This window comes from Erythranthe guttata, chromosome 4 (assembly GCF_056151865.1).
Source record: "Erythranthe guttata isolate IM_541 chromosome 4, IM_541, whole genome shotgun sequence".
Classification (NCBI taxonomy): Eukaryota; Viridiplantae; Streptophyta; class Magnoliopsida; order Lamiales; family Phrymaceae; genus Erythranthe; species Erythranthe guttata.
In genome coordinates, this window is record NC_142536.1 from 9,139,650 (window position 1) to 9,166,626 (window position 26,977).

At 36.3% G+C, this 26,977-nt stretch overlaps 1 protein-coding gene across 1 annotated transcript; it reads right to left on the minus strand.

Annotated features, from left to right (window-relative positions):
- Window positions 1-7,266: 7,266 nt before the first annotated feature.
- Window positions 7,267-10,432, minus strand: LOC105972815 (Tetratricopeptide repeat (TPR)-like superfamily protein). Its single transcript, XM_012997796.2, has 2 exons — window positions 8,783-10,432; window positions 7,267-8,310 (listed from the first exon to the last, which is right to left on the minus strand). The coding sequence occupies exons 1-2, from the start codon at window positions 10,304-10,306 to the stop codon at window positions 7,504-7,506; spliced, it is 2,331 nt and encodes a 776-aa protein (XP_012853250.2). The 5' UTR covers window positions 10,307-10,432; the 3' UTR covers window positions 7,267-7,503.
- Window positions 10,433-26,977: the final 16,545 nt, after the last annotated feature.

A 26,977-nucleotide genomic window follows, 5' to 3' on the forward strand; every position in this document is an offset into this window, starting at 1 on the left:
AATTTACAAAGGAAAATGAGTGCATCGGATGAAGATCGAGATATACAATACAATAAGGTAAAATTTATTTGCTTTCATTCTATAAATCTGGAAAAGGTGGCTCACGACCAAAACGGCTTCAGTAAAATATTCAAGCCCAATTTGGGCGTGCGGACTGTCTTTCCACGCCCATTTTGGGTGGGTAAACTGGTTTTGGGCGTCCGGTTTGGGCACCAACTACCTCTGTCCGATCTTTTTTTATTTATTATTGTATTATTATACTACTTTAACTTTATTTTGTTTCGGCGCCCGGTTTTGGCACCAACCACCTTTGTCCGATCTTTTTTTATTTATTATTAATATTATTATACTTTTTAACTTTATTTTGTTTCATAATTTTTTCAGGAAGAGCAACAAAATTCATCTACATTTGAGGGTGATCATGATGAGTATATTGTGATAACAGAACTATTTAACTCGATGGATGAGTTGATAGATTGGGTGAGAGCGACAACCATGAGTCTTGGTGTAAAATTGGTGAAGCGTAGTAGTCATAAGAAATGAATATAGGGCAACTTTACACCCATGAATTATGGTGTGTGTTGCAAACACGTCCTTCAATTACGAAATCCACCGAATACCCCTTATATTTGTATTCCATTTGAATATGCTGGCATCACCTATTGACTTTCTTGTTCCCTTTTTTTGGACCTTTTTACCCCGAATTGTGTAAGGGTTCAAAGTTTATATGTGCCTTATTTTTTTTTACCAATATTTTTTCTCATTTTTCATTTGAAATTAGTTCTTTTTTTTCCCTTAACTTCACTATAATGTCCAACTCTAGTTGTTATCATGGCTCAATTTCATATAGCAATCCTAACCAAACCACATTAACAATTAGATACCTAATTTCTTCAATTAAACTAAGTATCTCAAAATAGGACATCAAATCAGGGTAAACATCTCAATCAATGCAAGTCGAACCCCCAACATATTCAAACTCCGTAAATTGGCCTCCATAATGGATTTTAATTGTAAAAAATGATCTGCCGTTGTAACTTAAAAAAAATGTTCAAGTTAATAAAATATTAAAATTAGTTAAACAATTGCTTAAATAGTTATCCAAGTATTGTTTGTAAGAAGAGTTATGTTGGAAAAAATGAAGGAGATTGACTTTGTATTTTTATTTTGGCTGAAATATTTCTAAAATTACCAAAGTTCACATATATTTTCCCATATACGGGATCATGATTTTGATTCCCATATAACATTTTAAGTTCTCATATATTCTGATAGTGTTCATTGAAGTTACCCACTTCCCCCCAAATAGATCACAAGTAACACATATTCTAGGGCAAAGTTCACTTTGCACCCCTTAATTATAGGCTATGTCGCATACACGCACCTCAATTACGAAACGTACTAAATACCTCCCTGTATTTTTTTGGTCAAACTTACAAAAATGTAAAGACATTAGTCTTGTAATGTTTTCTTGTGCTATTACAATCTTACCCCCAACTTTAGTGTAAAGAAAATATATGTGAACTTTGGTAGTTTTAGAAATATTTCAGCCAAAATTTAAAAATACTAAATCACTATCTCCGGGTTGAACATGTTACTCTTTGGTAGTTTTGTAATCTTTTTCTTGTGCAATTTCTGTTACGTAGAATATGTTATTATTATTATTTTTTTTCATTTTCGTATTTTTTCACTATTATAAAAATCTATCATTTTTTCTTATTTCTGCATAATATTGAAAATTATGAATTAAAAACAAATTGGTCGTAGTCATCCATAGACAGACACCTATAGGAAACCATAGAAAACCGTAGTATTCCATAGACATCTCTGATAGCATATTTTTTGAAACCCTAGCTCCTCTTTTGAACCTTAGCCGACAGACGCCCTTAGTAACTCATAGACATTTGTAGACATTAAATCTAAAAAAATTAGATCTGCCCCACCAAACCATAGATCCATCCTCCAAACGCTAGATCCGTGACGCCAAGGCCACCCGCCCCATCCACGCCACCATCGTCTACCCCACCCACGCCGCCATCGCCTATCCCATCATCACCGCACCACTAGCATTATCCTCGAACCCCGAGCGCCATCGTTGTGCCAGTGTCATCTTCCATGGCCCAGTGTCGCGCCACCACAACACCTTCTCCCATCATCGTGGCTTCCTTACCTTCATAATTGTCTTCCCTATGCCGCCGTCTCCACCGCCGTGATCATCGCCATAGCCACCACCTTCCTCAATCATGGAGAGAGAGAGAGAGAGAGAGAGAGAGAGAGAGAGAGAGAGAGAGAGAGAGAGAGAGAGAGAGAGAGAGAGAGAGAGAGAGAGAGAGAGAGAGAGAGAGAGAGAGAGAGAGAAGAAGAAGAAGAATAGATCTAATGGAGCAACGTAAATATTTAATTTATAAGATTCAGGGTACAAGGGTAAGATAGAGATTAACTTTTTTTTGGGATGTGAGTTATATATTATTTCAAACTAGGGATTTAATTAAAAATTTGGATTTAGACTTGTCATTTAGTACAAATTATGTTTTGTTTGAGGGACTCATAGCATATTACCCCATCTAAAATATATATTTTGTTACCATAAATACTGCTGGTCAAGGAATTTTCAAAAAAACAAATTACCACAATTTAACGTTAACTTTAACATTGTTTGTATATTAATATAAAATCATAAAATGTCTAAATATTTGACGTATATGGAAAATATCAATGTTAAATTACATGGAACATCAATATCCAAATTCTAGAAATATGAAGGGTGAACCACGTTGTATTTTTACTTTTCCATTTTCCTTCATTTTATTTTATGAATCATATCTATGATGATGATTTTTTTGGTTGCTATATGTCTGATGATTTTAAAAGTTATTAAAATATGTTATTGAAATGATGTTTAATAATGTTAATTATAAATATATTAAAATTGCCCATATTAGCTTATCATCAAATCAAGCTAATTAATTGTTGATTCTTTAGTGTATTAAATATTAAAACAATTATCAATAATTACCCAATTAATTTCTAAACTTAATATTATCTATTTATCTAGTATACTCTTTTATTTTATTTTGTTTTAATTTTATTTTTATTTGAAATATATACTAAACATTCATTTAAACTTAATAATTAATTCATATCTTGAAATTTTCTATTATACACACGAGTGTCTACGAGAAACAAGATCATTCTAAGCATTAAGGTGGACAAGAACCCATACAAAAGATTATAATAGTGGGTAAACATTTATTACTTTTTTGAATTTTGTTCCAATATTTTGTTTGATCATTCATATTACACAATACTTAGTAACTTATTTTATATAAAATTAATCATATATAATTTTTTTATTGATAAAGCAATTAATAATGTGCAATTTTAACCAATTAAATCTTAAATAGTGCAAATCATTGATTAATAGTAAGAATCACGTGCATTGCCCTTGGTACTAACTAGTTACTACAAATAGTAGTAAAATATAATAGTTGTACACTATTTTTGTCTTTATCCTTCTCAACTTACTAAAACTATAAGTGAAATTTATAAAAAAAAAAAAATTTTGAAATATCATAAATAAATCATTTTGAGCTAAATGAATATCTCATTAAAAAGGCTGGAAATCAGTTTCATATGAAGGAATACTTGTTTTTAAATTTAAATTATTTTAAGATTTATGATACAATGATAATATTAAAAAGGAAGAATATAAAAAAATACTTAACAATCAACCTTGAATTAAATATTAATTATAGGGGAAATATGCAATTCCCCTCTAAAATGAAAAATATTATGAGTAAAATTCATTTGACTAAAAGATTTTTGCATAAACCCATATTCCAAACTTAATTAGTGAGACCCCCCAATTAAACGTGATAAGACATAAGTACCCATATTAATAATTTTAATTATAAATCAAATATTTAATCACGATATCTTTCCATAATCGAATAAATCCCAAAATACACACAATGGTGTGGGAGTATTCTCTCTCCACCATCACCACCCTCCCCCCCGAAAGTTCTACACTTCCTTTGCCAACTGGTAAATATACTAGCTCTTATTACATACTTTTTTATGTTTATGATTTAATTATATATTTACATAGATGAACAAAACACACAGAGTTCAAATGAAATTTTAGAAATTTTTTATTTTATTTTATTCAACTTGTGTGTGTGAAGACCTCATTGGCTTTGTCAGATATGAAGACCACCATAGCCGTCTCCCTCACTCTCTCTTTCATTCATCATCGTTGTCGTCGCCTCTCCCTTCCTCCCTTTAGTTATTTTCGATTTTTTTTCATTTTGTTTTTCTCTCCAAATCTGAAGCAGCAGCAGTAACGTGACTATAGTCTGGTTCAAACATGATTATTGCTCATTCTCGATTAGTGATTTATTAATTTCTTGTTTGTTACGTGGATCTTGAATAACAGAGTATACGATGAAGAGGAAGAGTGGTTCCGATTAATTCTCAAGAATTCAAAGGAAGATGCGATTCAAACCAATACGAGTTTTTTCAAAAAAAGAAGAGGTATCTAAGTTTCTCGATTTATCATATAGAAGAATGAAATTTTGTTTATCCGATCACATTGCAAATTAAGTTCAATATTCTGGGTTTTTGTCCAGATCTATCCGCCACCACCACCACCGCCGTTGTCGTCAACTCCCCTTCCTGCTCTTTCGTTATATTTCTATCTCTATCTATTTGTGTATTTTTCGATTTTTTCCCTTCAAATCTGAACTAGCAGCAGTAACATGACTATAGTCAGATTCGAATTTTTTTTGTCCAGAGCTCAACTAGCAGCAGTAACATGACTATAGTCATATTGAAATATGACTATTGTTTGAATATGACTGTAGTCATATTTAAATATAAATATTGTTTTTATGACTGTAGTCATATTCAAATATGTTCTATATTTTCATTTCAAGTTGACTTGTAATAACAACGTTCAAATTGTGATTTTTGTGTGGATGTTGCTATGATTATATAATCGGAACTTTTAAATTGAAAATGTAAGAATCTACAATATAAAGAAAAAATATGACTACAGTTGATATAGTCACATATAGTCATATTCAACTATAGTCATATGAAAAAATAATAAATAAATAAATAAATAAATAAAATATGAAATAAAAATTAAAAAATTCAATTTGTTTTTTTTTTATTTAATAGCAAATTTTTAGGAATTAGATTGTTGTTATGGTAAGAGAAAAAAAAAAGAAGAAGAATTGAGATATTATGCTAAGTAATCCTAACTAGCAAGATTAAGTGCCTCAATAATAGGGATTTTAAAATGCTGATAATTAAAAAGAAAAAATAACCTGATAGATAGTGCAAGGGTAAGATTGAAAATAAATATTCTAGCGATTTTTCACAAACGAAGAATTACGGTATGAACATATCACCATTTTTCATCTATAGGAGGGGTGTATTGCTTATGACCCCGTACTTAAATTAGTTACTTTTTAAACCGTACCGTGTACTTGTGAGTATTATGGGATTCAATGCCAAACAAAAGATTACATTAATTTGCAATTCCTCTATACAACTTCTGAAATTGTAGGGTTTCTTTCTTATCATTAATGTATTCTAAAATTGTAGTTTGGTAGTGTAATACCATGAATCCAAAAAGTTTTCCTCATTAATGTATATTAATCAAAATGATATATATGCCCTTGAAAATACTATTTAAAGGCTATTTTGTAGGTTGAATTTGTAACTATACGTACAAAATAAGTAAAGAAACCACCTATCTATTCATGCAAATTTCAAATTTAAATTATTAAGAAATAGAATTTTTAGGTACTTCATAGAAATATCTCTACTGTATTTGAGTTTTAGAATATATCTTATATCTATACGATTAAATTAATCTGCATCATTCATTAGGAGGTGGATTGGTACATAAAAGTATCACTTCATTGATAAACTAACCAAGCAAAAATGTAAACACTTGAGAAAACTTATCTATTCAAATTCAACCGAATAAAGCTTTTTCATTACAATAATCATCCGATTCTCTTACTTTTTACAAAAATAAGCATCCAATAACTCTCAAACCATTCTTGAGACTCAAATTCCTTTATATCCAAGTCAAATGCAGGGTAGAATTGTTGTTGTATGAGATTTCATAAAAAGGCTTATTGTAGCACCTTCATCGATGGGTACAGTTTTATTAATATCCAATGGAACATCGCTAACCTCGACGCGAACAACTATGACAGTAGGTGCAGCATGGCTGACAGTTGATCTAGAGAAGGTTGTTGCCGATACCCATATACAACATGGAAGATTTTTCGGGATTCAACTCCTATTTTGGCAAAAAATTCACTATTTTTTCTCCCAATCATCTAGAGTTGAATATAAATAAAGAAAAATAAGAAAGAAAGGCACTAATGAGAAAGAGGGAAATAATTCAATTTTTTTAAATATTATTGAATAAACAGTTGAATATAAATAAAGAAAAATAAGAAAGAAAGGCAATAATGAGAAAGAGGGAAATAATTTAATTTTTTTAAATATTATTGAACTAAACTGTTTAGGACTGATACAAATTGGATTTTTAGTTTTTGTACAAATAAAAATTGATGAACGCTGAATTCCAGGTGCATTTTTCTTTTTCTTTAGGAGTCATTTAGGCATTCTATTTTCTTTTTTTAATTATTTTATGAAACTAGAGCTGGTTCTATTTTACTAAATGCAGACATTTTCAAACATACAGATATCAGCTATTTTTTTTCAAGAAACTTAAAATGAATAAAAAAAGTTCGAAATATCAACATCCATTTGATATCCAGGGCTTCAACATAATTAATTACCGACCAATTTTCTTTTGGCGGACGTAGGCTAGGTTGCAAATATCGATATCTACGTCGGTTTGATTGTAGTTATGATATATTCTTAGGGCGTCAATGTAATGCGCCGACAATTGACCGGTCATCAGGTAAACTGAGTGTCTGCACGCATTGATCTCAAGTTAATCTAGCCACGCGTTATAACTCCTCGTCATGCACATGAAGTGTGTGTCCACATCCCTACCCCTCCTTTTCGTCTCTTCTTCCGCCGCCGGTTCATAGCTTGCTACTAATTGCGGCTACTGATTGTTGGCTATTTGCGGCGATTGATCGCCGCCAGCAGAGGGTGTTAACACGAAAATTGCAGCAGCGATGATGACGATAATTGACCACAATAGTAAATTACTTGGTTTGCTGATGGCGATGATGTTAATATGTACATGTCTATTTACTACTAGTATTATGGATTTGAATTTTTCTTTCACATGGCAAATAGAAAACTATTGTACAACATAAAAAAAATTGGCCACGAATCTAATAAACTTCGTAAGAAATGTAAACAATCTACTCTAAAAATTAGTAAGAGTTGGCCACAAATTCATTAACTTTCGTCAAAATGAATTTCACCTGAAGAAACAAATGTTGTTAAACAGGCCTCGTTTGGATGGAACCATCATAACCCATTCTCGTAATTTTGCCATCACCAATAGTCTCCACAATTACACACACCTCCCTCGAAATGGTGAAAACGGTTCGGGTCACGCAGGATAATCAATCTCCCGACAATCTTAGCCATAAGCTTGACCGCCGTGTGACAATCCTCACAAACCCTCAAGTTTTTGAAAACCCTAATCGCCCTCCCACTCGGCACTTCCATAATCCCATACGCAACCGCCAATTTCTCGCTATGGTACCTAAGCATATTCTGCTTCTCCTCTTCCTCCACATCATGCAGAACTAACTTCGTGGCTGATACATAACCTTCCCCTCTCATCCTCAAATCCATCTCCTCCAAAAACGCATATATTCTCTCACTGTCAGCATGGCTCAAATCACCCACTGAAAAAGTGTGGATCTTGTTTCCAACTTCCACCCAGCTATACCCAGGGACTTTACTCACACCCTTATCCCTCATTTTCAATCTCAATTTATTAGCATCGGACCATCTTCCGGTTGATGCGTATAAGTTTGAGAGAAGTACGTACATACCGGAATTCCATGGCTCTAATGCGAAGATCATTTCGGCGGCTTTTTCTCCCAAGGCTGTGTTTCCGTGGATTCTGCTGGCTCCGAGGAGAGCTCCCCATGTTGCTGCGTCAGGCTCGAAGGGCATTTTCGTCATTAGGGTTTGTGCGTCGTGTAGGCGGCCGGCTCTGCCGAGGAGATCGATCATGCATGTGTAGTGCTTTGAGTTTGGTCCTATGCCGTAGTCTTTGGTCATGGAATCGAAGTAGTGTTTTCCCCTGTCTACCAAGCCGGTGTGGCTACATGCTGATAGAACACCAACCTATATTTAAATACGAGCACAATAAGTAAATATCTTATAACGGATGGAGAAAATTGAATATACAAAAAACATGGGACATTACATCGATGAATTTTTTTTTTCACATAAAAAAAGAAAAGAAAAACAAAATGGAACAGAAAGGAAAAAAATAGACTTCAGTAACTTTGGTCCTTCAAGAATAACTCTTGAGTCAAGATTCAAGAAACGATCTAAAAGGAATAATCAAGGAGTTCTGGAGTAAAACATCGGTCCTTCAACTTCTATACGAGTTCAATAGTGCCCAATGCAAAATATGGAATAGTAAATGTAATTCTTTGTATTAATAGAATATATTAAAATCCAAATACCCTAAACACCAGATTCATAAAGCACCCATTATTAGCATTCAATAAATAAGTAGAAATGTGGAAACCCTTCAGACCAATCTTCTGAATAAAACAAAGAAATATTTGAAGTAAGAAATCAAATTTACCATAGTAACTTCATCAGGTTGAATACGGGCTTGTTTCATCAATTCGAAATGTGCGAGAGCTTCTTTTCCAAAACCATGTCTTGCATAACCAATTATGATTGTGTTCCACGAGACGACATCCTTGTCCTCGATTCTCTTGAACACTTCTTGCGCCTCATCGATGCTTCCACATCTACAATACATAGCAAGAAGAGCATTGCCCACGAAGCAGCCAAACTCATAACCTGCTTTAACAACATGCCCATGTATTTGCTTGCCAAGCTCAAAAGCAGCAATATCAGCACATGTGCTCAAAACACAAGTAAATGCAGACCTATTTAACCTCTCTCCATCCCTCTTCATTTCGATAAACATTTGCAATGCCTCCTCACTATCACCAATCTGAGCATATCCGGATATGATTGCCGCCCAAGAAATACAATCCCGATTTGGCATTCTATCGAATAAGTTTCTTGCTCGAGCGATATCTTCGTTTTGAGCATAACCAGTTATCATTGTGTTCCAAGAACTGATATTTCTACAAGGCATTTCCTCAAACAGCTCTCCAGCCAAATCCATGTTCTTGCTCTGTACGTACCCCGCAATCATAGCATTCCACGAAACAATATTCTTCTGTGGCATCCCGTCGAAAATTCTCCTGGCTTCATCTAACTGCCCGTTTTGTATGTAACCCGATACAATTGCCGTCCATGCAAACACATCTTGAATTGGAGATTTTTCGAATAACTTTCTTGCTTCTTCCATTTTCCCATTTTGAGCATAGCATGTAATCATAGTATTCCACGATACCTCATCCTTAACAGGCATGTTGTCAAAAATCTGCCTCGCCTCGACCAATCTCTTCTTCTTCAAGTACCCACCCATCAAACAATTCCAAGAAATCACCGCCCAGTGGTCTTTACTCTGAAACAATGCCCTTGCCTCATCGATCTTCCCATTTTGCACATAAGCGGAAAGAATCCCGTTCCAGGATATCTCATTCTTCACCGGCATTGAATCGAAAACCCTCCTCGCCTCATCCACGAACCCATTCTGCGCATAACCCGACAACATCGCATTCCACGAAACAACATCCTTCACAGGCATTTCATCAAACAGCTTCCTTGCAGCGCCTAGATTCTTGTTCCTTATATGCCCGCTAATCATTATATTGCAAGTGACCAACTCCTTGTGCGACATTTCATCAAACAGCTTCTGGGCCTGCTTAAAGCTGCCGTTCGACAGGTACCCAGAAATCATAGTGTTGTAGGACACAGTAGTTCTCCGAGGCATTGAGTTGAACAGGCGCAGTGCCTGGTCGCATTGGCCGCTGCGCATGTGATTGGTGATGTCGATGTTGCATTTGACTATGTCGGAGTCGGTAAATCCGTTGCTGCTTCTGGGCTTTGACAGTGGTGACTGATCGGTGGGTGGTTCGAAGAAGTCCCTAATATTCTGACGCGGAGGTTTTGCACTCTGAGCATGGATTGCTGTTCTGTTATGGAACGAGCGTAAGGTGGTGGTGTGCAGCTGTTTGAAACGCATGGATTGAGAAATGAGAGTTTCATTTCGGTGATGAATTAAACATAATAGAAATTTAGAACGCTGTATGTGCACAGTGTATGTGAAAAATCGGCTCGCCCCACTTTTTTATTTTATGGATATTTAGAAGGGGGTTTTGTGCATAGATCCCTCAGAAAGCATCTTTATTATTATAAGTTTACGGGTTATATTTATTTCACCATTAACTTCATCTCTTTAATATCTATTATAAATAATTAATATTTATTATAAATAAAGGAAACATTCATGTATATGCCAATATTACTTCAATCATTTATATCCAATTCTTAATTGTAATCCCAATTTAATCAATTTTGTCTACGAAAATCCAATTTTGACCACAAAAATCCAATCTTCGCTGTTTTTTTTCAAAAAAAAAATTTTTTGCTGCCGGATTTCGGCGTTGACTTTTCGAATTTTTTTGTCTGGTCTGTTTTTTCCGCCGCCGCTAAACGTTGACCGTAATTGTGCTGTCACCGACAGTATATTAGCGTAATTATACTGTCAATGACAGCCGTAATTATACTGTCGTTGACAATACATTTATGTAATTGTTCTACCGTTGACATTAAATTAACATAATATTATTATTATTTATTTTTTGTTATTTTTTTTTAATTGTGTTTGACTTGTTGACAAATCAACGTAATTATATTACTGTCATTGACAGTAAAATAACTGTAAACACAATAATATTACTATCAACCACATCAATATTATTATTTTTTGGGGTTTTTTGTTTTGTTTGAATTATTTATGGAGTAACGTAATAATATTACTGTCTATTATTGTAATATTACTGTCAACACAATAATATTGGTTGACGGTAATATTACTGTTGTTAATATAATATTGCTGTCAACCACATCAATATTATTATTTTATTTGAGTTTTTTTGTTTGTTTGAGTTATGCATGGAGAAACGAGATAATATTACTGTCTATTATTGTAATATTACTGTGGATGACGGTAATATTACTTTTGTTATAGTAATTTTACTGTCACTCACAGTAATATTAATTCGTTTGGTTTTTTATTATGTTTACATTTGTTGAACGGTCAACATAGTAATATTACTCTATTACAAAATAATATTGAGTTTTGTTGTGTTAATATTACTATGATAAAGATTAATATAGCAATAGTATTGTGTTAAACTGTGATTTAGTCCGTAGGTCTTCGTCTTCCTCAAGCCAGCTTCGTCCGTACTCCGGTGGACAGACCTGCAACGCCGGGAGGGGTTCCCGGCGGGAAAGCTCCGACGATCAAGTCAGTGATCGGAATAAAGGGAGAGACGTGTATGCAATGTAATAGTAATGAGTGTATATTCTCGTGTGTGTGTGTGTGTTGATTCTCTTATTTATAGATGAGGAAAGCTTGGCCTCCAAGGCTTTCCTTTTTTAGGGTTTCTCTTTTCCCCCAAGTCATATATCTTGGGCCTGTATTGTCCTGGGCTCGCCCTACCCCGTTTTGGTATTGGGCTGGCGAGTTAAGGTACTCCCACGTGGTTCCGAGGTTCGCACCATACGGCGACCTCGCTCATAATACCGAGCTAAGTCGTCATGGGTTCTTCGTTGTGGGCCTATCATGTTGGGCTTACCCTAATGGGCTTATGCTTATTTGTTAATTGTCAAACAAGCCCGTATCAACTACTCCCCCCTACTCCTTATTTATAAAACAAGTCGGCTTTTCTTTACCTCGTTTTATAAGTACGGAGTATGAGGCATCAGTTCGCACTTCGATTTAGATTTACGTCGGCGTACGCAGCCCCTCTTCCTTTCCCTTTCATTAATTGCTCTGACACCCCGTGTGGTCGGTTCAAGTTCCCTAGGTCATCATGGGAAGATTTCCATCAACGCTTTTCGCGCTAGGTTCGAGGTAATCTGCATTAAATCCTGTCCGTTCGGGTGGGCGGTTATGATTGGTTTTTCTTCTTTCCTAGGTCATTACAGGGGGATTCCAATCGACACTTCTTGCGCCGAATTCGAGGCGACCTACTTTGAATCTCACCCGTTCGAATAAACGGTTATGATCAAAGTTTCCACTTTTCCTTCTCCTATAAGTATCTGACTTCCACGAATTTTCAGAATTTTTTCCTCTTCTTCACCTCTGCGCTCTCCCCATCTTTGTTTATCTCCGGCGACTTTGCTTCCCGAGAACCAAGTTCTTTCCCTCCCGTGCTTGTTTTCTTCTTCGACAAAGGTACTCCCCTTTTTACCCTACTTTTTACTATTCTTAGCCTATGTCTTCCAATTCCCCCGACCCTTTTGGTCAAAGAATGCCCTCCAGAGAGGGAGATGAACACCCTACCCTTACTCTTTCTTCTTCATCGGAAGAAGGGCCCTATTTTTCCCCTTCGGGTAAATTACTGAAAAAACCGAAGAGAAAAAGAAGAGATGACGTTTTGTCTTCCGCAAGGAGCGGCTCTCCTTCACTGTCTGAGGGACGCGATTTAGACGACCAGTGGGGGCCCAGCACTTTAAGCGAGGTGGACTTAGACAATTTAGTTCGCGATATAGGCCTTCCTACTGACGTAGAACTATTGTTGCCTTCGCGAGATCAGCGTCCCTTAAACCCACCCCCGGGTTTCAGCACCTGGTTCTCAGAACAGTTTTATTTCGGTCTTACTTTCCCCATCTCACCTTGGTTTTCTGAGATTGCGCAGTTGTGCAATGTGTCCCTTAATCAATTTCATCCTCATGCCATAGTCGTCATGACCGGGTTTCGCATGCTTTGCGCCTGGTCGGGTGTGGTCCCTACTCCAGCTCGATTTCGGAGTGTGATGGTCTTGAAAAATTCCAGTCCTTTTCATATTTCTATCTCGGCTCGCCCGGGTTTCAAAATATTAATGCCACCCAACAAAACTGATGGGTGGCAGGGTCATTACTTCTTCGCGAAAAACCCTGCTGATACCCCTTACCTGTGTCCTTGGTTCGCCACTTTACCCGACAAGCGGAGGGGGAAACCCCTAGCGATAGACGAGTGGCTCTTGAAAATGATTGTTCACTTTCAACCAAGCTATGGCATGCCTGAGACTCTTACCAGTTTTCCACCAATACTTCGCCACTTCTGCTTCCATGACAACGGCACTCATCCCTTGACTCAAGAGGATTTAGGTGGGTTTAAGCATGATACTAGTTTTCTGCTATAGTTCGTCACTCGTTTTGGGTTGTGGCTTTTTACTTGGCTGTATTTTATGCTTGCCGAGGTATTGCGTACTTGCTGACCACACTTTTCTTGATCCCATTAACAGATTTAAGGATGAAGAGAATGTTCCGAGGTGACAAGCCGGCGACTCGCCCGTCCGAATCGGAGCCGGAATTTCAGGCGTCTGAGTTTCAGCGCCCCGTGGTTGCTGATTCCCACAGACGGCGCCACTTGATTTAGTCCGTAGGTCTTCGTCTTCCTCAAGCCAGCTTCGTCCGTACTCCGGTGGACAGACCTGCAACGCCGGGAGGGGTTCCCGGCGGGAAAGCTCCGACGATCAAGTCAGTGATCGGAATAAAGGGAGAGACGTGTATGCAATGTAATAGTAATGAGTGTATATTCTCGTGTGTGTGTGTGTGTTGATTCTCTTATTTATAGATGAGGAAAGCTTGGCCTCCAAGGCTTTCCTTTTTTAGGGTTTCTCTTTTCCCCCAAGTCATATATCTTAGGCCTGTATTGTCCTGGGCTCGCCCTACCCCGTTTTGGTATTGGGCTGGCGAGTTAAGGTACTCCCACGTGGTTCCGAGGTTCGCACCATACGGCGACCTCGCTCATAATATCGAGCTAAGTCGTCATGGGTTCTTCGTTGTGGGCCTATCATGTTGGGCTTACCCTAATGGGCTTATGCTTATTTGTTAATTGTCAAACAAGCCCGTATCAAACTGTAGTATAGTTAATTTTACTATGTTTAACAGTAATATAGTTACTATTACTGTCACTCACAGCAATATTGTTGTTTAAACGAAAAAAAGATGTTACAGAAAGAAAGAAAGAAAAAAAAAACCGAAAAAGTCAACGCCGGAAACCGGTTGCGGAAAAATCAGGAAACAAAAAATCAACGCCGAAAACCGGCAAAAAAATAAGTCAACACCGGAGACCGGCGGTCAAATGGCGGTGACGGACGAAATTGTCCATAAAAATGTGTTTTGGGTCAAAATTGAATAATATGTGAAATTTGGGGTCAAAATTGAGGTTAAATTAAATTAAATGATGAAATTTGAGCATATTAAAGTATGAGGGCTATTTTAGTCTTTCACAAAAATTTGGACCATATGTGGACTTTTTTGTAAAGGAGTTTATCGTCTGGATCTCTTTATGAATCAATATTCATTGATGGACTTATTTGTAAAGACCTCTATTTAGAAACACTGTGAATTTGTCATGTAAACTTTAATTTTAGGACGAATTGCGTATAAAGGAGGACTTATTTGCGATTTTTTTTGTTTTTGTTTTGAATTTTTTGGGTAAATAGCACTTAACCCCCTTGTGGTGGTTTGGACGTTTTGCACATGACCCCCTTATGGTATGCAATTAGTCACATAACCCCCTTGTGGTTTTGACATTTTGCACATGACACCCTTATGATATAAAATTAGGCACATAACCCTTTTGTGGTTTTGATATTTTGCACATGACCCTCTTATGGTATGAAATTAGCATATAACCCCCTTAAATACAAAACTGGAAAAAGACTAAATTACCACTAAAGTTAGCCAAATTGCAATCATACCAACAGTCTGTTGGTTACTCGATCAAGTCGAAAATTCTTGTTTTAATTTTAAAAAAATTATTCTACGAAATGGAAAGCTTAATGTACTCTTTTCTAGAATGAGAAATATAATATATTATTGTATTTTTTTTAATTTTACAGCACATTTGTTTTTTTAATTTAATTTTCATTTCAATTTTAGAGAAATATTTTTTTTAAGATTTTTCCAAAAGAATAAAAAAGAAAATAAAGACGTTGTTTCTTAAAAAAATTAAAATTCAATAACAAGTATAATATAACATATTATATACAAAATAGTAATATAATAATCACAATTAATGATAATATTAAAGATTTTAAAATTGATTTCTAAAATTGAATAAATTGTCAATCGTACAATAACAGATATTATATACCTTTTGTGTTTGCAAAATTAAAGAAAAACACAATAATATGTTATATTTCTCATTTTACAAAAAAATACATTATACTTTTCATGTTATAGAATAATTATTTTTTAATTAAAACAAGAATTAGTGACTTGATAGAGTAACCAACGAACATTTGGTATGGTTTCAATTTGGCTAAACTTTAGGGGGTAATTTAATCTTTTCCAGTTTTCTTTTCAAGGGGGTTATGTGCTCATTTCATACCATAAGGGGTTATGTGCAAAATGTCAAAACCACAAGGGGGTATGTGCCTAATTTCATACCATAAGGGGGTTATGTGCAGAATGTCAAACCACAAGGGGTTATATGTCTAATTTCATACCATAAGGGGGTTATGTTCAAAATGTCCAAATCACAAGGAGGTTAAGTGCTATTTACCCTTAAAAAAATTCTAATTCTTTTACCCGTAAGTCTTCGGCTTTGAATTTTTTTTTTTTATGTTTTGCTTAATAATTATTTTATTTTCGGTAAATGGCAAATAGGGAGGCCACAATAGGCATAAACTTCTCTTGTGGAAAATTGTCAAAGTATTCCTACTAAAGCTAGACTGAATAGTCTTTTTCCCTTCCTTGACACTGGATGTTACTTTTTTAGCTCCCCTCTTGAAGATATTAATCACTTGTTCTTATCGTGTCCTTTTGTTCAATAACTTTGGTTCATTTCTAAATGGAACATTCGTATTGATCTTTATCAATCTCTGTGTGACTTGGTTTTATTCTTGATAAAAAGAACAAATTAATTCCTTCTCCTTCCGCTAAGGAAGAATTTGTTATCTTTACTGCTGTTTTGTATGATCTTCTCTGATTTAATGGGAATAAAGTGGCTCGTGGAAATCCTTCTTCCTCTCTCCAAGAGCTTCTCAAGTGGGTTTCTCGAAGTGCAAAGGAACATTGGAAAAGCCAATCTCTCAAAGCACATAAAGTGGGAACTAGACTGGCTCAAACATGATGCAAACCTCCCCTTGACTGGATAAAGATCAACTCAGACGCATCCTTCCTCAATGGAGTCTCTATGGCAAGCTGCATTATCAGGAATGCAAACGGTTCTAGGGTTTTCAAAATACTCAAAAGTCGGTTTTTTGTTACGTAATAATCATTATACACTAATGAATTCAATACCTTCTCTACGGTAAGATTTTATTTTTTTGCCGAAAACTCGCCAACTTCACGGCCGTCGTGGTGGGAGCAGAATTGGTACAGAGGCGGACAACCTTGAAACGAACTCAACAGACAACGCGCACATGTTGGGCGTGCGGTTCATTGTATCCGCGTCCACCGTGAGCGTTGTCTTTGATACGTCTGCTCCTACTTTAGCCGCAATCTCTTTTTTATTCTATATTTTTATTTTATGTTCGAGTTTGTTTATTTTTTAGGACTATGTGGAAGTTAATCATTCTGAATATTTTCGAGTACAATTGTTTAATTGTAGCGCCGGTTTAATACAGTGAGTGAGAGACACAACTGAAATCCATGGTATTAAGCTAAGTATAGGTCATATTTTTTGTGATAGAGTATACGTCACTTGTGATCGGTTTAAAAAAAAAAACAAGTGAAACCAAAGAAAAAGGGATGTAGAAATACAAAATGTACTAGAAGAAAAAATGTAATTGTGGTTTCCAACTGAAGGGGGATCTACAAGCAGATGTTACTCTATAGTTTACGAGAAGCATAATCATCCTCAAGCTTCGAAGCATGGTCTTTTTAAACAACTCTCGCAGAAGCAATATGAAGTTAACTGAGATGTTAACGAGAAGTCACGTGAAGTCGAAGAAGATTCTAAACCATCTTCAACGTAAAGATCCAAATATTATCACTTTGTTGGAACACATTTATAATGCAAAAGTCAAAAGTCAAAATTAAATCAATGGGTGAAAAGACAATCATTCAACATTTGATACAGTGTGTTGAAGTGTGTTGAAGAGAGCAAGTGTATAATACGGCACCATGCAGATTCAAGAACGAATGAGGTTACTCACTTGGTAGTTGTTGATCCTCGAATTCCCCATATGCTGAAGTTCTTCCCATATGTCTTACTCATGGACTCTACATATAAGATCAATAAGTAATTCTTCGTTTATAGTTGATGCAATTTAATTTGGAGCTAAATTTTTTATTGAATATTAGTATTATATAATTACTTTGTAACAGGTACAAGATGCCATTATTGGAGATTGTAGGTGTGACCTCAAATGGAAAAAAAATTACAATTGCAATTGCATTTGTGCGACATGAAAACGAAGAACACTATAATTGGGTACTGAGTCAAATAAAATCAATATGTTATGGTTGCCCAGAACCGGGAGTAATTGAGACAGATATGTATTTAGGCATTATTAAGGCGATAGAGCATGAGTTTCCACAATCATACCATTTATTGTTCATTTTCCATATCAATAAGAATGTGGGGCTACATGTTACATGGCATATAGGAAACAAAGAGGATCTTGGCGTTGCATTCCTCCCAAGGACCATGAATTTTTTTTTACATGTCATTATCTGAGGAGGAGTTTAGTACAAACTATGTGGAAATATTAACTGAATATAAAGCCCACCACGATCTAATGAAGTATCTTCAAGATACATTGCTCGTTTATAAAGAAATATTTATACGTGCTTCGACGGATAAAATTTTTCCACTTAAGCAATACGTTGGCAAATTTTTAGTTTCCTGCTTTTTGAATAATTTTTAATTCATATTTGTCTATGTTTTGAATTATTTTTTATTTCTATTCTTTCATATTTGAGAGTGCTCATTCAACTTTGAAACACGTGGATTATTTCCACATTGCGTTTTTAACTTTCTTATTTTTTAAACTAAATTTTAGTTATGGAATAAGTAGTGCTTAGTGGGTTAAGTATAGTGCTTAGTGGGTTAAGTATAGTGCTTAGTGGGCTAAGTAGTGCTTAGTGGATTTAATTGTGGATTTTATTCTAACTTCCTAACTAACCCACTAACCCATTTTCTTGAGTGCTCTTGTGGTTGGTTTTCTTGCAGATCATGGGCTGAGGAGTGGAAGCTTGAAATGTCTATAAATACCGATTTCAATACTCAATGATTTTTATCGATTCTACGAAATAAAAAACCGAGAGCTGAAAAGAATACATGAGTGTTTTAGAGTGGTTTTAGAATTGGTCGTTTGTACTCCTCATGAGTACAATCTTTACGTACTCCTTATGAGTACATTCTTTACGTACTTCTCATAAGTACATTCTTTGTAGTCTAGATTGTTAAGCATATATGTTTCTAGACTTGGTTGTAAGAATGATCAAGATAGTGATTCATTCATAAGTTCTTTACGTACTCCTCACGAGTACATCTTTGAAATCTAGAATTTTTAATATTTTTCTTTAAGTATCTAGATTTGATTGTAAGAATGATCTTGAAAAAGATTCATTCATAAGGAAGAAGTTTTCGCACCTCTTCTGTTTGTATTCTTGGAATACTGATTCTAATATATTTTTCCGTCCTGTAAAGGGCAAGTTCACAAGTCTTTACTTGTGAACATTTTTAATTCTGAGTATTGTTCTTTTATCTTTATATTTCCGCTGCATATTTGTTCAAGTGTCATAACACTTAAGATAACACCTCTGTATTAAACGAATTCGGGACCATAAATTCTTTCAATTGGTATCAGAGCCAACACTTGACGTATACTAAGTGTTTGTTCCTATTTTCTTTACAGAAACGAATTCGTGATGGATACTCAGATGACTGCTTCTATGCGACCTCCTGTACTTGATGGCACAAACTACACCTACTGGAAAGTCAAGATGAGGGCGTACATCAAAGCCATTGATGAGAGAGCCTGGAGATCTATTCTCACTGGATGGAAGCCACCAACTATCACAGATGTGGACGGGGATGTGTTTCCAACTCCAGAATTACGGTGGACACCAGATGATCTTGCAAATGCTAACCAAAATTCAAAGGCATTAAATGCAATTTTCAATTCAGTAGATCTAACAATGTTTAAGTTAATCTCTATATGCACTTCTGCGAAGGATGCTTGGGAAGTTCTTCAGCTACATTGTGAGGGATCCGATAGTGTCAGAAGAACCAAGCTCAGATTACTCTCTTCCAAATTTGAGAGACCGAGAATGGAGGAAACTGAAACAATTTCTCAGTACAATGAGAAGTTGATTGATTTGGCTAATGAATTTCAATCCTTAGGTGGTCCCTTGAGCAACGAGACACTGGTGAATAAGGTATTGAGAACTCTTCCAGAAAGGTTTAGCATGACGGTTACTGCTATTGAGGAGGCTAAAGATACATCATCTGTACGGCTGGACGAATTAATTGGTAGTCTAAAGTCCAGAGAGATGAACTTTGAAGATCAAAGGAAGGAGAAAGGAAAGGCTATCTCAAATGCACTTCAGGCAGAATTAGAGAAAGAAGATGTTGTTTCGGAATATGATGATGATGCAGAAGAATGTCTCAACAATGTGGCATTTCAGATTCAGAAATTCAATAGGGCGTACAGACGAAGTGGAGTCAAGCCCAGACAATTATTTCCAGAAGGATCTCCACAAAATCGACAAACTCAGCCCCGGAACAGATCTATTCCACAGAGAACATTTCCTCAAACATCTTCTCAAAACATTTCAAAAAATTCTTCATTTATTCGTTCAAATTCTGAACCACCTAACTTGGATCATATTAAATGCAGAGCATGTTCAGGATTTGGACATTATGCTAATGAATGTGCAAATACCTTGAGAAGAAGAGGAATGAGTCTGATTTGTGCAGTCAGTGATGAGGAGGAAGAGCAACCTGAACAGACAGAGGAAGAGCAATCCTCTAAACAAGCTTTTTATGTCAGATATCTCACTGGAAGTGCCTCTGAAACAGAATCACAAGGAGTTCCTCTGGATGCTGCAACACTTTCTGAAACACTTTCAATAACTGAAATTTCAGAGTTTAATACTGATCATTATACATGTTTAAACTCTATTTCTTTGAATGCAGCAGAATCCAGTAATGAAGCAGTTAGTGATGAGGAAGAAATGTGTAAGAAGCTGATCAGCAACTTGGAGAAGAAGACTCAAGCTCTAGATGCAGCCAACAAGGAAAATTCTTCCCTTAAAGAAACAATCACACATTTGGAGGTTGGTATCACCAAGAAGGATCTTGAACTGGCAAAGGTGAAAGATGAACTCAAAGAAGCGACTCTAGCAATCAAGAGGATGAATACCGACACAACTAAACTCAAAGAGATTGTGTCACTGGAGAAGTACAACAAAAATGAAGGTCTAGGGTTCAAAAACCAAGTGAAGAAACACAAGCCAGTAAAGAAGAAGGAGATTGTCTTTGTAAAAGAGAAGGGTTCAAATGGAAAAGAATGCAGAAATTCCACAGTCACCACTTCAGAGTCCAGAATAAGGGGATACATTTGTCATGACTGTTTCTCACCGGGTCATATCCGTCCATTTTGTGAGAAACTAAGTAGTGACAAAATGTTGTACAGGATGAGTCACAGCACTCCAGGGAACACTTCCAAGAAAAAGGTAGAATTTACCAAAAAGGAGTGTAGAATATGGACTCCCAAAGGTAAACTTATGTGCAAAGCAGTATACACTTCTTTAAATGCTAACATTTCAGGTTCATGGTACTTTGATAGTGGATGCTCTAGGCACATGGCTGGAACTAAAGAGTTTCTATCAAACTACCATACACTAAATGGTGGACGTGTAACCTATGGAGGAGGAACTAAAGGCAAAGTGGTTGGACGTGGAACACTCAGTATTGATGGACTTCCTAAACTTTCAAATGTTTTACATGTTGAAGGATTGGGGTCAAATCTCATCAGTTCCAGATCAATGGATAATTGTTATCAAACAAGTGACACCATCTCATGCAAGAGCTCAAGAGTAAGTGAAGTAGAGCTGTGGCACCAGAAGCTAGGGCACACAAACTTCAAAAATCTGAAGCTGCTCAACAAGTACAATTCCATAAGAGGAATTCCAGATCTCAAGATCAAGGAGATCCCTATATACGGAATGTGCCAGAAGGGAAAGCAAACTAGAGTACCACACAAAGTGTTACAACCCGTTGGTACCACCATTTATTTTGAACTTGTACATATGGATCTTATGGGTCCTATAGAGGTAGAAAGCCTAGGTGGTAAAAAATATGTACTTGTGTGTGTTGATGATTTTTCGAGATATACTTTGGTGTATTTTTTAAGAGAAAAATCTGATCTAGAATACATGCATGTGTTTGGATGTGTTTGCTATGTCCTAAATGATAGAGATCATCTAGCTAAATTTGATTCAAAAAGTGATTTGAGTTTATTTGTGGGATACTCTAACAACAGTCATGCGTATAGAGTATATAACTTAAGAACTCGAACCATTGTTGAATCTGTAAATGTGGTATGTGATGATTTTGCTGATCTCCGCAGTAAAACAGCTGAAGATGAAGTTGATGACCTGATTGCTGAAGGAGAAACAACCAGAGGAGACACTACTGCCACAGATGCTCCAGATATAAACAGTCCAGTTTCAAGAGAAGAGGGTGTTGAGCCAAGTGTTACCACATCTGACTCAATACAGCCTACAGAGAGCACAGAAGCTGAATTGCAGTCAACTCATGATGTCTGCAGAAAGGAACCATCAAATAGAATCCAGAAAAATCACCCCTCTACTCAAGTTGTGGGAGATATCTTTGATGGAATAAGGACCAGAAGAAAAGAGAGAGTGAATTACAGAGATATGGTAAGATTTGCAAATTTATCTTCTGAATGTGCACTAACTGGAACTATTTGCTTTGTATCTTCAGTCGAACCAAGGAATATTGTAGAAGCACTGAAGGATGAATTCTGGATCAATGCAATGCATGAAGAACTGAAGCAGTTCATCAGGAATGATGTTTGGTACTTAGTTCACAGATCAAGTCAAGTAAATGTGATAGGAACTAAGTGGATCTTCAAAAACAAAACTGATGAAAAAGGTACAGTTGTTAGAAATAAGGCTAGATTAGTAGCACATGTTATACTCAAATTGAAGGTATAGATTTTGATGAAACCTTTGCTCCAGTAGCTAGAATTGAATCTATTAGGTTACTTCTTGCTATAGCCTGCTTTCTTAAAATCAAACTGTATCAGATGGATATCAAAAGTGCATTACTAAATGTTTTTTTAAATGAAGAAGCATATGTAGAGCAGCCCAAGGGTTTTGGAGATTCTGCCAAACCTGATCATGTGTTCAAGCTTAAGAAGGCTTTGTATGGTCTTAAACAAGCTCCTAGAACTTGGTATCAAAGACTCACTGACTTCTTACTTGAAATACAATTTTCTAGAGGAAAAACAGACATAACTCTATTTGTTAGAAGAACAAATAACCATATCATTATTGTACAGATATATGTTGATGATATTGTTTTTGGTTCTACTTGTGCTAACCTCTTACAGTCTTTTGTAGATTTTATGTCTCACACTTTTAAAATGAGCATGGTAGGAGAGTTGAATTACTTCCTAGGACTCCAGATCAAACAGACAGGTGAAGGAATCTTTGTAAATCAAAAGAAGTATGCTCTAAATCTGGTCAAAATGTTTGAGTTGGACTCAGTCAAGCACGTGAAAACTCCAATGGGTTCAAGTCAAAAACTGTCCAAGGATGATGTTGCTGAAGATGTTGACAACACCCTATACAGAAGCATGATTGGAAGTTTTCTGTATCTAACTGTAAGCAGATCTGATATTATGTTTAGTGTTTGTGTGTGTGCCAGGTATCAAGCTAATCCCAAGGTCACTCATCTTAAAGCTGTGAAGAGGATTATTAGGTATGTTGCAGGTACAGTAGACTTAGGCATTCAGTTTTTCAAAGACACTAATACAAATTTGATAGGCTTTAGTGATTCTGATTGGGCTGGGGATATTAGTGACAGAAAAAGCACATCAGGTGCATGTTTCTTTTTTGGGAATAATTTGGTTTCTTGGTTTAGTAGAAAACAAAATTGTGTATCTCTCTCAACAGCTGAATCAGAATATGTAGCTGCTGGAGGATGTTGTGGTCAACTAATTTGGATGAAACAAATGTTGGGAGATTATGGGTTGACCAGTGATACCCTGACCATATATTGTGATAATTCAAGTGCTATTGACATTTCAAAAAATCCTGTTCAACACTCACGAACTAAACACATAGATATTAAACATCATTTTATTCGTGATATAGTTGAGAAAAATATACTGTGCTTAAAGTACATTCCTACAGAAGATCAGCTGGCTGACATCTTTACAAAGGCATTAGATTATGAGAGGTTTTCTAAACTCAGAAAATCTCTCGGGATGTGTACCCAATAAACATGTCCTGAAATATGTTGCAGCACCGCATCAAACATCTTAAGCTGCAACATAATTTAGTGAAGCTTAGCTTCTTTAAATAATGACTTCACTGTGATGAATTATTTTTCTAAATAAGTAACTGGAAGTCTTTCACCTTGAAACGTGATCATGCTTCATGTAAACATTTGGGAAATAATTCCACTCACATAAGTCAAACTCCTCTATTTTGATAGTCATATCTTAGTAACTGAGGAACCTTCAAACTGAACACTTGATCATGTTCCATGTGAATTGTTTGACTTGACAATAAGAGTTTAAACAAAAAAAAAAAAAAAAAAAAAAAAAAAAATTAGATATATATATAATAAAATCTATGCCTGTTAGCCAATTTTTTTTACACTATTAATCATTAATAAACTTGTGTTTTTATTTTTGTGAATATTTCGTGAGTGATACTATTATTTTTTATTATATTGAATTATCACTATTTATATGGGTCATGGGGTACATGGGTTAGTCTTTTATTTTCCACTAAGTCCACTCCTTATTGTGCCATGTGTCACATTTTGCTTTAAACTGCCAAAGGAAGTGTTATTCTCCTTAATCACACTTTCTCCAAGAAAAATGCACACCACTTCTTCACCTTCTCCACTTCAATTTTTTCTGCAAAAATTAGGGCTTACAAATTTCGTACTTCTTTTTCGAAAATTCACACTCAAAAATCAAAAGCACAAGAAGCAATTTTTTATCTACTGTATCATGGCATCTCCTCCTAGAAATCCTCTTCCTGCCGATTGGTGATGTCCACAACGATGCTGCAACACCTGAACCAGCAGACCAGAATCTAGCCATCATCGTTCATTCTGTCAACCTTGAAGCTATGCTGATCAGCTTTATTGAGCCCGGAGACGAGATGAATCGGATTGACCCAGTCACCTTCCAGAACGTGGGTCCCTCTTCCAGTGCAGGAAGGATTCCAACTCGCCGGTCCAAGCGCATGAATCCCTTTCCAAGATCTGAATGCTACTGGATCACAACGCCGAAGGGGAAGACATTCTCCCAGCAGAGGCGGCAGAGTTAGAAGAAGAGGCAGCAGAGTCGGTCGCACTCCAGTTAGGCCAAACCCACCAAGTGGCCTTCATTTGGTTGATGAAGAAACCGATGATGAAGAAGGAGATTCAACCTTTGCAGAACCAGAAGCCCAAGCTCTCTCCTCAAGCTCCACTGAGTCATCTTCCAAAGACTCACCTCCACTAGCATCAACTCAGGGGGAGACATTTCAGTCCAACATGGCAGCAACTCCCTCTCAACATCCTGTTTCCGAAGATGTTGCTGCACATGTTCCTGAAAATACTGCTGCACCTACTGTCTCAGACAATGCTTCTCAAAATGTTGCTGAGGATGCTGCTCCCTACCAGGATGAGGAAATGCCTGATTTTTCTGGGATGTCTTCTGCTGAGCATGTAGACATTCCCACTGTTGATGCCCAGGATTTCACCACCACTGAAGAAACACCCTCTGCTCCAAATGAAGATCCTCTGGAAACTCTGGCAGAGGCAGCTATTCAAGTGGATGCACCACCTTCCCAGGCTGAAGAAGAAGAGAAAAGTGATGATAGCTGGGAAGTTCTCCTTGCCTCATTTCGCAAAACATTGTCACCTTCAGAGTCAGACAGTGACTCGTCTATGGAATTCTCTCAGATGCAGAAAGATGTTGCCCCACGTGTTGCATCACCTGAGCCAGCATGCATCCCAGATGAACTTGACGACTCAGAAGAAGAGGAATCTTCTGAGGAAGATGAGCTGAACTTGGATGGGAAGAATCTATCAACTCCTTTTTGAGGTAAACAATGCTTTCAGTACAACTTTTTATTTTGAATCTGATTCAAATTTGAGTCCTCAAATCATGAATTGCCAATTCATTGAGGAAAAGAAAATTTCCAAGGATGAGTTTGATAGACATAGGATTACTGATTTTCTTGATCAAAGAAAAATCCTTAGTCTAGTTGAGATTGCCTGTCCTTATGATCCCTCTGTTGAAGGAATTTAATGCCACTTTACAAATCTCTTTTTTAAAGAAAAATTCTCCAAACTTTGGCAAAGTTTTTTGTGCGAAATTTCATTTTCTCCCTTTTCTCCCAAAATTATCAACTCTCATTTACAAACTCCTACTCTGATTGATGAGGATAATTATGGTGATTTTACTGAGGTTTGTAAGATTTTTTTTTTGGCAATCGTTTTAAAATCCTTCTCTCATATACTCCATTCTGCTTTCTCACACTTGGCATGATAATTGTTTTTCAAAATTTTCTCAAAGCTCATCATGTCCAAGATCTTCCCTGGAATGGAGATAATTTCATCTCAACTGAATCAGGTCAAAATAATCTTGGTACTGAAGGTGTTGCTCCTCATGTTGACAACACCCCTGACAATCTTGTTTCTGTTCCTAGAGATCTCTTGTTACAACAGCTTACTCACTCTCTAGCTCAGATTACCTATCACTAGTCCATGGAGGAAATGCTCCGAAAAACTCTTTCTGATCAAAAAGGGGGAGAAAAAGCTAGTCATGAAGTTGAAGCAGGGACTTCTCATCCTTTGGATGCCAGAGGGAGAGAGCAAGGAGTTAATAAAGAAGGAGCAGAGGAAAGCAGTGGATCCAGTGCTAGTGATGGAGGAGCAGCAGCTGATACTGAAGAGACCTTGGATATTCTACTTTAATTGTTTTTATGAACAATATTTGGTTTTGTTCTGTTTTTATTTTTCCTCTGAACGTTGGTTGTCAAATTCAGGGGGAGTTCAAGCAATGACTCAGGGGGAGTTAAGCTAAAATTTAGTTTTGATCAGAAAGTTAAAAAGGGGGAGTTTGAAACACGTGGATTATTTCCACATTGCGTTTTTAACTTTCTTATTTTTTAAACTAAATTTTAGTTATGGAATAAGTAGTGCTTAGTGGGTTAAGTATAGTGCTTAGTGGGTTAAGTATAGTGCTTAGTGGGCTAAGTAGTGCTTAGTGGATTTAATTGTGGATTTTATTCTAACTTCCTAACTAACCCATTAACCCATTTTCTTGAGTGCTCTTGTGGTTGGTTTTCTTGCAGATCATGGGCTGAGGAGTGGAAGCTTGAAATGTCTATAAATACCGATTTCAATACTCAATGATTTTTATCGATTCTACGAAATAAAAAACCGAGAGCTGAAAAGAATACATGAGTGTTTTAGAGTGGT

What these genes read in the sequence shown, in the direction of transcription:
- LOC105972815 (XM_012997796.2), bottom strand. Translation starts at nt 10,306, where the DNA reads ATGCGTTTCAAACAGCTGCACACCACCACCTTACGCTCGTTCCATAAC. An exon ending in AACCTGATGAAGTTACTATG is followed by an intron (nt 8,311 to 8,782) that starts GTAAATTTGATT and finishes ATTTAAATATAG; the next exon opens with GTTGGTGTTCTATCAGCATG.